General features: G+C 41.5%; 1 protein-coding gene across 3 annotated transcripts in view; it reads left to right on the top strand.

The window, feature by feature from the left end:
* The window catches only part of ralyl (RALY RNA binding protein like), a 31827-nt gene that overhangs the window by 10926 nt on the left and 6517 nt on the right, over positions 1-14384 (top strand). Inside the window, exon 1 of one of the 3 annotated variants that reach the window (XM_048269725.1) lies at positions 5380-5559. The exons of the other annotated variants lie outside the window; for them this stretch is intronic. Coding sequence (XP_048125682.1) covers positions 5403-5559 — 157 coding nt within the window. The 5' untranslated portion in view covers positions 5380-5402. Of the gene's footprint in view, positions 1-5379; positions 5560-14384 lie in introns of those variants that run through there. 3 annotated transcript variants of the gene reach the window in all.

The raw sequence follows: 14384 nt of genomic DNA, 5'->3' as shown, positions 1-14384 counted from the left end.
GGGGCTCGAACCGGCAACCCTCTGGTTACAAGTCTAGAGTGCCACGGCTGCCCACAAGATGACCTGTTGAACAGTGCCCATGTAACCATCACACCTGCCTGCTGTCAGTGCCCCCCACTGTAATAGTCTGCTTGCTGTCTGCCCTACTTTGCTTAGGTAAGTAGGGGGTAGATTTGCAGCATGGAGTAGGCGTTGAGTAGCCTTGAGTAGTCTTGAGTAGGCGTTTTCCTTCCCGGCTCGCATATATGGTGTGTATTCTAGGGGTACAATTAGTGACTCAATTGTTTATTCACTGATGATAATCCACAAACACCACTGCCTGTAGAGAAGGGAGAGAGCAGTGACCCCACCCGGTCATGAACCCGGGTCTCCAGGGCGCTAATCCTGCAGCTTGACCGCAACGCCAAATCGCTACACTGCCCATTTGGACCTCTGTTCAGCCAAAGTCATAGAAAAACCCTTGTTATCAAATGCTTTCAAATGACCTAACATATGAATGTACCTGAAGAGAAGTTGTACTGAATGAAAACAAATGAATGAAATCTAATAGCACTGAGCCCACCTGTATGTTAGGTATGGCGCTCTATGGGGATGTATCTCTTCTACATGAGTGGACACTAAGGGAGGCGGGGGATGGAAGGGTTGGTGAGATGATGCATTCAAGGTGCATCACATTCAGGCTGCCATAAGCTTCTCAGCAAATCCCCACTATTATTTATTGATCAGATTTGCCCCTCCTTTACGGAAAATAAAAAGCCTCTCACTCAGCTCTGTAACCCTGTTGAAATATGGAGTAGAGCATTTTTTTTGTCCAGCTTTCTTTCCATTTGGAATATGTTTTGGCCTCTAATTTCTGGCATGAGTCAAGTAGAACACTTTTCTGAGCACTGATAGCTTTAGGTGAGTCATCTGTAGATGGTGGGAGTGCAAATATTAAGCATAGCCTCAAGCCACAAGCCACACAATCAAATGCAGCAGAGCTTTTAGCTGTGAAGGGGCTACTACAACCTGTGGGTCTATGTGGGTGCGCCATCATGTTGATGTTGTAGGTGCCAGGTGGATAGCGGCTTTACTGCTTCAGTGCATTTTCATTTCTCCAGGACAGACTCAGGCAGTCGGTTTTGCTTCAGTCAGTTTGATAGTGGCAGGCAGGGTCAGAGCATCATTCTGCATCCACATCGTGTCAGATTGACCAGGAGCCTCCACACTGAGAATGAATTGCATGAAGAGATAAAACAAAGTGCATGAAACATTCGGGAGCAACTCCTTAAGCGGGGTTCACATTCAACATGCTAACGGCAGCGCTGCGCTATGAAACCCATGGCTTGCGCGCGCAAGAACTGGTCTGCCACTGCGGCGAGCAAAGCGCAGCGCAAGCCACATTTTGCCGCTAAGCCACTCTTGCGTGTGCCACAGTCGAAGTTCAACCATGTTGATAGGTGTTTTGCGCTGAGCCTGGTGGCAAGCACAACAAAAATCTTTGGGACATTACCTCAACCAAGAGCAGGCGATCGAAGCGCATGCCACGTGTAATGTGAAGTCCCCTTTAGGATACCAGGACAATGCAAAGTCTTCATATTTTTTGTCCATGTCTTTGTCCAATATGTCTTTCAGATGCTCTGTGGTTTGCGGAAAGAATTACAGTGGCAGGTCAGTCTAAACAGAACCACAGGTTGCATCCCGGCAAATACTCAAGCTTCCCCCCTCCTCTCAAATAAATAAATACATAAGTTAATACATATACACAGTACATACATACATACATATATACATGCATACATACATAAATAAAGAAGGAATTTAGCAAGCTAAACACTGAATCTTAACACAAATCATACATTAATACAAATGGTTAGCTGGCATCAATTCATGATGAGCACAGTTCAGAAAAGGAGCTTGAAATTCACCACTTGTGGTGTTTTAGCACCAGGCTGTGTCTGTAGTTGGTATTGCATGTGCACTGCATTGTTGTGGAGTGACGTGCAGCTTTCACTCAAGGCCACTCAAGGCAGAACATTCAAAATATAATACATACAGCACATTTTTGAGTGGCCTTTTAGTGTAACCAGTCCAATGGGCATCCGTGCAATAATCATGTTGTTTTTAATCATCAGCATCCTCTGATATATCAAACATGTCTGGTGAATGGTTTACCTAAAATAGTGGTGCTCATTGCATATGAATCCAGTTTTCTGGTCAGATATAGGCGCTGCATTGCTTTAAAAAAAAATGTGTTCTGTGTTAGCAGAGAAACTCAAAGCACAATCAAAGAAGATTCCTAAATATTGAAATTCCTCTACATCCTCTACAGGCTGATCATGACTTACAGCAGGGGGTAAATCCTGACAGGCATTGTGATGGACCGGTTCCAGATCTTCTTTTCATCTATAAAAAGGGCACTGCCATCACACAATTTAGCAAGCTCTCCAGTAGAGTGAAAATATGTAGACTGATTGACTGTATCAGTCAACATAAGACCAACCAGCACCATGTCATCAGTGTATTTGTACAAGTGGCAGGTAGCTCATCATTTGGATTTTGTTTGCGTATAAAGAGAACAGGTGAGAGCACACAGCCTAGAGGTGCTCCTGTATTCAGGAGAACAGTTTTAGAGATAATGCCATTCCACCCCTCTGTGGATGGTCTGTGAGGAATTCATTGATCCACTGTTGAATAACTGTTGATATTAATATCATAGTCTTTTAATTAAGATATGTTTCTGCATGCAATTTAAAAGCTGAGGTAAAATCGACAAAGAAGAGTCTGGCATAACTCTTAGGCTGCTGCAGGTGATATAACCATGTTCATTAGTGTCAGTGTTGCGTCGCCAGTACCCCGGCCCTTCTTATACGCAAACTGAAGTGGGTCAAGCCATTCACTGAGAGATGTTGAAAGATGATTGACCATGACTCTCCATACATTTGCATGGGATATTGTTCAGCACAACTGGTCTAAAATCATTGAGCTTTGTTGGTCTGGGCTTCTTAGGGACAGAAATGGAATTATTTGGAATTAGTTTCCATAATTTGGAACAGAATGATTATTTATTAGAAGCTGAGACAATTTTGTGAAACACTGCTTTGAGCTCAGACCTGTTTAAAATGTTGCTCTTTATATATTGGAGCTCATTGTGGGACAATGGCGCTCCTCACGGTGCGACAACGTGGCTCTCTCTCAGTCACAGTTGACTTTGTTTGGTATGTGTGTGTGTTTACTCTACTTTTTCCCGGATTGAATGCGGTTAGACACACATATGACAGGGAAACACTTCTGCATTTGAGACAAGTCAGCTATGGGGTGGATTTCAACCAACTTCAAATCCTTGCATTCCCGGAACTGCGGCCCAATACAGAGAGGATGCCGGCAGCGCACTATCCTGGAGTTCAGCGCCCGAGGAGGAAACGCGGAAGGCGAGGAGTTACAGAGCGGAGATTACGGTGCCTGGCTCGCCGCGGTAGGCTACAGCGCTCAACAACAGCACTGACCATCAGCACCGGGACCCCTCAGGGCTGCTGCCTCAGCCCAAGACTGTTTACACTATATACCCATGACTGTCTATCTTCACATAAACTCCCAGATATACAAATTTGCAGATGACACATCCATCCTGGGGCCTCATTAGGGGAGGGGATGAAATGCAGTACAGACAGCAGGTGGATAAAATACCAGCCTATGGGGAGGAAAAATGCATTGTCCTAAACACAGATAAGACTAAGGAACTAGTTATTGATTTCTGGAAGAAAGCTACCCCCCACAACCCCTGGTAATTAAAGGTGCTGTGGTGGAGCGTGTTCACAACTTCAAGTTCCTGGGCCTGCATATCACCAACACTCAGCTGGTCAGAGAACACCACGGCCACTGTGAAAAAGGCTCAGCAGAGGATGTATTTGATCAAGTCCCTGAAAAAGGCTGGCCTGAGCTGCCAGCCGCTCACCCAGGCCTACAGGGGGTTGGTAGAAAGTGTCCTCACAAGGGACATTACTGTGTGGTATGGCAACACTACAGTAAAGGAGAAGAAGGCCCTCCAGAGGATTATTAAAACAGCAACGAGGATCACAGGGATAGAGCTCCCCTCCATAGACTCCCTGTACACAGACCACTGCAGGAACAAAATTAAATTAATTCTCCAGGACCCACATCACCCCAGTCACTCTCTGTTTAGGTGGAGAAACTCGGATCGTGTGCTGAGACATCATAGACCAGAGAGCATAAGGGCAAATACACCACATTTTCAAAATAGCTTATACCCAGCAGCCACCAGACTGCTGGCTAAGGAAGGGTTTACCCCACCTCAGACGCGGACTTGACACATTTTGACATGTGCGGACACGCTCGCACGCGCACACACACACTCACATACCACTTCATCTTGCTGTGTAATCCTAGGGGGACAAAGCTGGCACTAGTGCACTTTTATTGCTTTTTAGTAGTGGATTTTTAATTGAGTGAATGATTAATGAGTGTTTTTGTCTCTTTATATATGAGTGATCTGCACAAGCATTCCAATGCACCTGAGCAAATGGCAAAAATAAAGACTTGACTTGACTTGACAATGAAAGAAAGATAGAGAGAGAGAGAGATTTTCAGAGGTTAACTATCAAGGAAGAGAGGAGAAATATAGGCTAAAATTCAGCTGTGGGATAGACTGTTCATTGTTAATAATTTATAAGAATGAAATAGATATTATTATTTGTAGAGGCGAAGGATGTACAGTTTGGAGAACTACAAATCTTTGTGCCATTTAGTCGTGGAATAAGTATGGCACATATTTAGCATGTGTATCTCTATTATATGTGCTAAATTAATTTCCAAAAAACAGGATATGATTATATAAACAAATGACTGTAATATGCAACTGTGCACCTGTGAATTACTCATTCAAACACTAGATGGCACTCAATACCCTGCCATGGGTAAAGTAAAAATTATGCAGCAATTTAACACATTCTGAGGTCTGTATTTATAGTCAAAATGTTAAAATCATCTTCAGATTAATATTTGATATTAAATAGTTATGTGAATGATACATACTGGTCAGTCCAATAAGCCATCCTGGCTGTTTAGCCTAGCTCTGTGGTATGGGACAAAGCACCCAGTAAAAATGTAAAAAACCTTCATAGCACATCAATATGCCTGAAATACATTGTATGATAGTAGTCTACTATGCAGAAACAGCTGTACTGCTATTGGTGTTAGCAAGGTTTTTGGTAGTTAGGTCACTACTTCTAATCGAAACTATTTTCTGTTGCCCCCCCATTAATGACACAAATGTGGTCATGAAGAAATTGAATTAATGTCAAGTAAATGACAATTGTTCATACATATATCAGTTAGTTTAATGCAGCCTGGAGGAGTCCAAAACACGATTCTACGCCTGTGGGTTTAAAACAGCATCCCCCTGAATGGGACCAAAGTGGTATGGCCTGGAGTGTCTTACCTTAAGAGCTGAGCGCAAAGACTTTATTCAAAAGGGAAGGAAGAGGTCCGTTCCGACGAAACGCATGAAACTGGACAAGTACCATAGCACCATGTATAAAGGCAAGCGTCGAAATCAGCGACGTGAGTATTGTGATGTCAAATAAAGCCTAATTGAATGATGATGCCAAGCTTCCAGTAAATTAATGATTTTTTTCTTTCTTTTTTGTGTAAAAAGTAGGCTACGTTATGAATACAAAAAGACAATTCATATTTTTAGTAGATAGTTAATTCGGTTGCTGCGGTTACTAAGTCATTGTTGATAAAGTTTTTGAATTATTTAAATGTGCTTTGAATGTTTAGAAAACAATATTAGTTTAGAGCTGTTTAAAGCTTTATAATGTCGAAATGACATTCGTGGGTGTGGACACAATTTATTTAGTTTTTTCCTTCTCTTTGCCCAAATTACGCATTGGTGTCTGTTCAGTAGATCCTCGACAATCTGACCAGTAGCCTATAGGCTGGCTAGAATTAACCTATAATAATGCACTGTCAATTGCAATGTAGTTGCATACTGTATTTTACCTGCAGGTGTTTCTGTTTGTGAAGTCTCAGGACAGGAGTCAGAGTCTAGGCTAGAATTCAGCCGGCTCACAATTTATTAGCCTTTTTTTATTACATATAGGGCATTATAAGACATTTCAGAAGCTTGAACTTATCGAACCTCTCCCAAACGGCATAGCGCGAATTGATGGTCACCGTTAGTGGGTATGACAGACCTCCCTCAGGACTTTGTTTCAGGCTGTTGCATGCTCTGATGTCTTGGTTACATCATGATCAAAGAGATTTGACTGGAGGAGATATCAACTGGATATAAATTAGGCATATGGGATGGGATATTATGGACAGTGTTCTTTGCTCCCTCAGATCCAGAGGAAACTGTCGTTTTCCATAACTGCTAGAAGTTTGTTTGCCAGGTGCAACAGACTGATACAGACAGATTATAGATTTAATCAACTTGGCCAGCAACTGTGCCATTTATGCAGTTAGTCTATCAGACAGACATGGTTTACAATTGAGAAAATATTCCATAAGCCATGCTTGCATACTGCATTCTATCAAAATTATACTGTACTTATACTGTGCAGTACAGTGCAATTGCATAGAGTTTTAGAGTGATGTTTTTAGTACTCATTGAATATTCTCCTCAAAATACCAGGTCTTTGTCTTTGGCTCTGGGTAAAGAAGTTGCATTGATCACTTTGTCAATGCAGAATCTGGCAGTATCATTCTGCAGTCTTTTTTCATTTTAGCTACTCAGCAAAACAATTCTGAATGTCTGCATATGGTATTTATGGTATAATTTCATATGTAATGCATGGGTAAAACATTAAAACCTCACAATGTGTGTTTTTTTTAAAATGTGACCTAATTTGCAATGCAATACCCTATATGCGTCAAAATAGCCAATAGATATATGGTTTTGAGGGTCACTAGGTGCCTATAAGTCCATGTAGACTAGAGTCTCCTTCATCAGAAAAGGTCCAGATAGTCTTTGTACCCAATATGACCTTGGGTAGGAGAGCACAATGTTGTACTGGATTGTCACACTACTCCTTATATGGTTTGCTTCCGAATAAGTTCTGTGTGCAACTGTTTAGTGGTATTATTCAGGGCTCATTCAGGGGCACCAGAGACAAAGGACATCACAGGGCCACCCACAAAGACATCTGGAAGCAATGAGCCGAAGCATCTTGAGATACAGTACAGACTTCCCAACAAGTACTGGTTACATGATGCCCAAGAAGACCTCACACTCTTGCTCATAGTCTCTATGTAGCAACTGGTTATACTCCAGTGTCGTATATAAAGTCATTTGCTCAAGGGAAAAAGTTTATTTGGAATGGTTGTTGGTGGAGAACCCATCATGAGGGTGGAGGAAGGGTGGGTCTGGGACGCCAGACACTAGGCTTCTGGTGGTGTTGTGGGCCTTATTCAATGAAACACTGATGAAAGAAAGAGCCTACTTGATATCCTCTGTTGGTGATTCTGTTTGTTGTGCATGGAGGTTGATTGGTTCTTTGGTAGGGCATTTAGAATACTGGCATTGCATGTGGGGCACCATTTTGGGGCGGTGGTAGTGTAGTGGTTAAGGAGCTGGGCTAGCGTGCAGTAGCCTGAAAGTTGTCGGTTCAATTCCCAGCTTCCACCGTTGTGCCCTTGAGCAAGGCACTTAACCCCAAGTTGCTCCGGGGACAATGTGATCCCTTGTAATATAGCTGACATATGTAAGTCACTTTGGTCAAGAAGTGTCTGCTAAATGTAATGTAATGTAATGTTTTGGATCCTGGGTATAACAAGCAGCCCATTTACGACTGCCGTCAGCCAACTGTGCATGTAATGTTAAATGGGCTTGTAGTTGATTGGCCACTCTCGGAAATTCCCTTTACAGCACAATGGATTTAACACCTCTGCAGTGTATCGGAAATGAGCTCAGATACACCGCAGATCAAAAACACCAGCATCTCTTTGTGCCGTCACATAACCTTGTCATTTCAGACCTGTATCTAGTGAATCTCACCAGTGGTTTTGCTCCCCTTTACCCATTTACTGTTTATTGCACCTGAGGCAACACCAAAGAGTTTTTTGTACCTTAATATAATATTTCCAAAATTGTTTCAGTGGTTCATCAACTCGTAACAGGGTGGATGCATTCGCTTCGCGGCCCTCATATCGGCTATAACCGCACTATGTAAGTTTCCCAGATCGTGTAGCAGATCTGTAGTTCGAATGGAATGAAACATAAGAAACTACAAATGTGACTTGCTTATGATGTCGCAATACATCATACTTTCATTAAATCATGCAACATACTCTGCCGTGTCTGTGGACATGTTATTTGCAAAGCCAGTGCTAAATAAAGAAATAGTATGCGTGCGACAGAGGAAAAGTGCTAGTGTTGCTTTAAACAAGCAATATGGAGTTTATGTCCAAGCTACTGGAATTGAATTGACATGAATTTAATTCCACTTTCTGTCATTCCAATTCCAATTGAACTTCCTGTGGGGTGGAAATAATTCAAATCAAATTCCAATTCATGAATTGAATAGAGGCCAATTGTAAAATTCTGAATTTTGCACAAGCCAGGTTGGGGGAAGTGCTGTGAATGCAAATTCTTGAATCTTTTGTAGGATTTTCCGACCTAAACCACAGAACTACAGCACACTGTGCTTAGTATGAATACATACAGGTGTGAACAAGAGGTAGTTTCAAGAAGATACCAAATTTGTCAAATGCAGTGCCAATTTTTTGTTAACGTAGGGTTTGACTGATTATTGGTAGTTCACATGTAAACAGATTTTACCTCAAAGTAAATGTTGTTTCTAGGCTAGTTCTCACTACACCATGTGTAACCTCTGAGAATCAGGGAACAAGATTTCCAAGACATTTTTTCAACATTTTGAAATTTTGTCCCCTCATAGCCTGTGGCTCAGTCACAGAAGCGATGACTCTGGGAACATGAAAGCAGAGAGGGTTCAAGCGGAGCGAGAGGCGCAAACGTTCGACAATTTCCGCGTTCGATTATTGCAAGGGGGAGGGGGGGAAATCCCCCTTTATGCAGACCAGAGTAAGCCCTTGCTGCACTAATGTCAATGGAGACTTGTGGAATTTTACCAATAAATTGGTCATTTTGTCTTTCTGGATTTGTTGAGGGTTTTTTGGAAAATTGTGTCATAATCTGTAAGTGTTTGGGATCATTTCAAGCCTAATAGTGTAATTTTTTAGTGTTCGGATTTGTAATAAAATAACTTAATATTAGACCATGCTGCTGCCAGTTACTGTCCGGTTGTTATCATGCTAGCTAGCCTCTTAGCTAAGGTAACATTTTAAACGGAGAAGTGTAATTTCTTTGAAATGACAACTAGCTGAATAACACTACTGACATTAGTTAAAGTGGATAGTTTATACTCAAGCGAATTTGCAACAGTATATTAAGTTTAAGTTTAAGTCCTTCAACTACTAGTCACTTGTTAGCGATAGCCGTGATTGCCATAGCTACTACCATCCACTTGTATAGCATTTTTTAGCTGCTAGCTAGCTAGCTAGCTCGGTTCACATGACTAATTAAATTATTCATATCATGTCCTTAAGAATGATTCATTGGTATCATACATGATTATGGACAATAATACTGTGAACACAATTATGTTTATCTGTTGTTATTGCTTATTAAGAGAGAAAGTTTATTTAGTGACGTAGGGTGACACTCCCACTTATGCAGACCGGAACTGTCCCGTTTTGCTCCCATAGTAACGAATTACGTTGCTCTATCTTGCTAGTAATCAAGGATCTTTGATGAAAGGTGGTTGTGCTGCTGTCAAAAAACTGTCAATGGTGCCCTTGCCATTAGCTTTTCAATCTTTGTTGGTATGTATAGGGCTCAGTGGAAAGACACAGAGCGACAAGTCCCGCTGAGATTTGGCCAGTCGTGCTGACAGTTACACCGCTTTAACCCTCTCTGGTTATACTTTCTTAATTTACTTTGTCAGAGGCTATCAGGGGATGGAATTATTTTTATTTTCAGGGTTTGTCATTCCCATCTTACTTGTTTACTTGTAATGTGCATGTGTGCACCTTTCACATTTACATATGAGTCTATGTACAGGTATGCCACATACACATGCAGAAAACACACACACACACACACACACACACACACACACACACACACACATACATAATACAGAGAGCTTGTGGGTAATGAGTGCTTTGGCTTTGGGACTCTCAGTGTTGCAGTCCCTCTGAATATGCTTTGATAATTAACAAGCATCGTGTCAAGAGGAGCTGCTATGCAGAGACCCCTCATGTGCTTTCACCTGCTCTGAAATAATCATCAATCCCTAATTTTACACCAACTGATCACAAGGCCCCTTAGAGAGGGTTGAGGCTGTAATTCAATTGCTGGTATTTTTTGCTGTTTGCCAGTTGCATTACCCCACAATGAATGGATCCCACAGATTTAATATGAACAGAAGAGTTCTTGTGGAGATTGTAGGGCAGTCAGTTTTGTCAGTGTTGATGAGCATAGACTCCTAATTTGTAGATAGCATGTAGCCCATCTGTGTCAACTAATGAGCTGTTGGTATGAAACTTTTGAATCAAAGGCTTTTTCATGATGCAGTCAGAACAATTCACCATATGAGGCAATGACCTCAAGCCATTGCTGAGGAGAACATTTAAAGTTTGTTTGATTTCAGCACTGAGGAGCATATTTGGTAAACCAAAGTATTTCATACAGGAATGAGATTTTATAGATGTACTGATGGGCTAATTAAGGCAGATGACACACACAGTATATCCCTTGATGGTTGAATGAGTCAGTGGAAATTTCCATGCAGAAACAGTCTGACTAGCGGCCTCATCTCTCCCATTGTTTCTCTGTCACACTATACTCATCAGATCATCATATCACGATCTGTCTTCATCTCTGTCTGTGCATAGTTCCTAAAGCACGGCATCACATGAGTGTCCTTGCCCAGTCCTCGTGACAAGACCTTCAGTGTGATTGAGTTCATATTTAGAACAGTGTTAATGGGCCAGAGAGGAAATGGCAGCACTGTGTGCTGCGTAGTTGTCGCACTTAGGGGAGTTAAGTGTCCTGTTCTGCCAAAGGTGCCTAATCCTTTCTTCCATTTCTCAACTCCATCATTTGTTTCCTCCTGTAGTGAGCAGAGTGCAGCCTGAAAGGGCCAGTAATTGTTGTAAAGCATCCACTTTCAATTCTGCTGTCTGTCAAACTCTCTCTCTCTCTTTCTTTCTCTCCCTCTCTCTCTCTTATCATTGACCTTCAAAAATACCCTGGCTTGCATGGTTGCAACTTGCCACCCTGGTTTGCACTGTTTATTGTGTGTCTCTGTTTGTGTGTATGTGTGTGCTGTCTGTGTGTGTGTGTGTGTGTGTTGAGCCAGGCAGAAGGGTGGAAAAGTCTAGCACTGATACAAACACTGCATACAAAATGTGAGACTCCTGGAAGCTGAAGAATGATGCTGATATCTGCCCATATGTTTTTGTGTTGGTGGTAAAAACTTTGCTCATTGGAACAGAATAAAATATGAAACAGACTGTAGGGACATGGTACACAGTGAGATACTTCTTCCATGAATATGAATTTGTGGGACACATTTGCCCCGATAACATAGAGGACCTGGAATTACTGTTATTTTGTTTGTTGTTGTAGCCTAATACATGTGCGTGACTTAACGTGACTAATTTGTTAGGTTGTTTTTTTACTTTTGGTTCAAAAGTTCATTCATGGTTCATGAATAAAATGTAGCTTTACATGTACAACTACCTACAGTACATTCATTCCTGGTGAGTTGTTTTCTTTAATTATAGATTTTTACCACATCCTTTGTTCATTTCAGTTAAAACATTAAAATGTAATTTGTTTCTCAATTCATAATAAGGAAATCTGAATGGTTTTGGTTATCAGTGTGATTTTGTGAAATTGTATAGACATTCTGTTCCTTGTCTGTTCCTAGTAAGAGCTAGGCAATAAACTGACCAATGTAATGTAAAGATTGTTATGAAAACCTTTATTTGAAATATTATCAGTTTACAATGACACAAGCTACTTAAATGCTCTCATAAATTCTTATGCTAGCCTTCGTCTGCTGCGTTCCTCCGACGAATGTCATCTAGCACTGCCACCTACACACAAGCCAGTCCAGACTATTTTCATTTGTAGTTCCCTGATGATGGAACGACCTACCAAGTGCTACCTGAGCAGGGGCATCCCTTTGTATCTCCAAGACCTAACTCTTCTGAGATTACCTCTTCTCCTGGCACACCTAATATACACTTACCATGCACTTCCCTCTACCTCCTTGGCCTTCCACCACCTTCCACCTCAAGTACTAGTCCACTATACTTTGACTAGTACTTGAACATCTGCACTCTCATTCTCTGGTAGTCTTGTGTTTGTGTAAAGTAGTTTTTATTATCCCCTGGGTCTTTAATGTTGTTTTAATTTTAATCCTCATTTTGTACGTTTCTTTTGATAAAATCATCTGCCAAGTCAGCGGATAAATTGTTGCCCAGTCTGTATGTCTGGATTCCTTTTGTGCATCCTGACTTAGTCAGGACACTAAATTCCTATGTTTGTACTGAGCTGCTGTCTCCAGCTACTCTCTTCCAACACCATCACCTCCTTATCTAGTGGTGCTCCTCCCTACAAATGGGGTGTGTCGTATCAGATATTCAAACTCAGGCCAGAAATTAAGTCAAAATATCTTGTCTACAACGTAACAAAAATACACCATTATAAGTGCTGAAGTCAAAAACTTATCCCAAAAAGAAGGAGCAAAAGGCAGTACACTGAGTTCCGTGCAAAATTCCTTTAAAGAAGCACTATGCAACAATTTTAGCAAAAATGACCTTAATTATGCAGGTTGAGAGTCGTTCTGATGGTTCTACAACACTTTCTGGGTCATTCCGCTTCTCCGCGGAAAAAACGAATATGCAACTTTCAGGACCTGGTCCGGGTAAATCCGGATGTGACTCAGTGAAAGTATCCAATCGCGCCTTGAAAATGTAGTCAGATTGTAGTTTCGAGTGAACATAAGGCGAGCTTTAGCGTCAAGTGAGAGACTCTGAAGACTGCAAAATGGACGCCAACTTGGCTTTGTTGCTGTTGAAATTGTAAGTAGCCTACCCTTGGGTGAACTTCGTCTTAATGTGGTTTGATTGTCTCTTTTTTATTGTGAGCCCTGTATGTGTTTAGGTTGGTTTCTTGATGGCTAGCTCGCTAGCTAGTGGGGGTTTAGCATACAGTAGCAGTCACTTTCTACCGAAGCTGCAGGGAGAGCTGTGTAGTGAAAAATGCGAGCCCAAATCCGGCAAAAACCCAGAAAACAGCGAAGGAATAACCAGACCTGCATAGTGCTTCTTTAATGACTACATAGCGCAAAGCCTGAGTGGATTGCACGATTGCACTCCCGAACAATTGTTGAACACCAATATTTACCCCTCCTTAGATGCTGACACAACATTTGGCAACTTCGAACCCACAGGTGGCGTTATGAAAGGATCGTTGTTCGGTCTTATCTTTGCAAGTCAGCACTGTTGCTGCCAAGGGTACAAACTTTTCACTGTAGTTCAGAGGTTTATACAAAGTTCAGGGGTTTATACAGTGAACACAGGTCACACATCGTTCATGGGTTACATATCGTTCACTAGTTTGCTCTCTTACTAGTTGTTTTGAGTAGAGCCCGCTTCTGATGACGTCTCTATCTCCGCAGCTGCAAGGCCAAGCATGCTTTTTTTCAAACAGGCTTCGCCCATCCACAGTGAGACACAGAGCTACACAGACAGACATTGGGATACAGAGCGCACAAGGGGGAATTCTGGTAGAATAGCTTCAGTATTTTAATAGTATTAGTTAAATTTGTTATTTAAAATTTTATAAAAGTATGTTAGATAGGAGTAGTATATTACTTGATTATTTGTTTATAAGTTGAGGTTATATTAATACATGTTTTACAGTTTCAAACTCGTTCTCTCATCATGATGTCTACAAACCATAGTGATAATTTTAGGTGGCCGTCTCAGTCCCTCACAGACACATTCAAAAGTTCCTCTCTGTGAATGTTGATGTTTGCTCCACTCAAGCTTGGGTACTATGAGCTGCTCCGTGTTGAGGCACTTTGGAAGGGGATCTTTTTAGAACATTATTTGGCTGTTTCTGTGTGGTCTTAAAGCAGCCCTGTGATCTGACGCAACTATTTTGTTTGATACTTAACTTGCTCTATATTACAGTGAATAAAATGAGTTTGATGGCGTGTTATGAACCCTGGCTTGCAGTAAGTGGGATGGCAGCCAGGATCATTTACATCTGACCGATAAAGTGATTACAGTCAGCCAGTACTGACAACCATATTGCCAATATAGCCTATATGAGGCTGTTTAAC

The sequence above is a fragment of the Alosa alosa genome, chromosome 1 (assembly GCF_017589495.1).
Source record: "Alosa alosa isolate M-15738 ecotype Scorff River chromosome 1, AALO_Geno_1.1, whole genome shotgun sequence".
Classification (NCBI taxonomy): domain Eukaryota; kingdom Metazoa; phylum Chordata; class Actinopteri; order Clupeiformes; family Clupeidae; genus Alosa; species Alosa alosa.
Note: the sequence above shows the minus strand (reverse complement) of the source record. Positions and strands in the feature narration are given on the sequence as shown.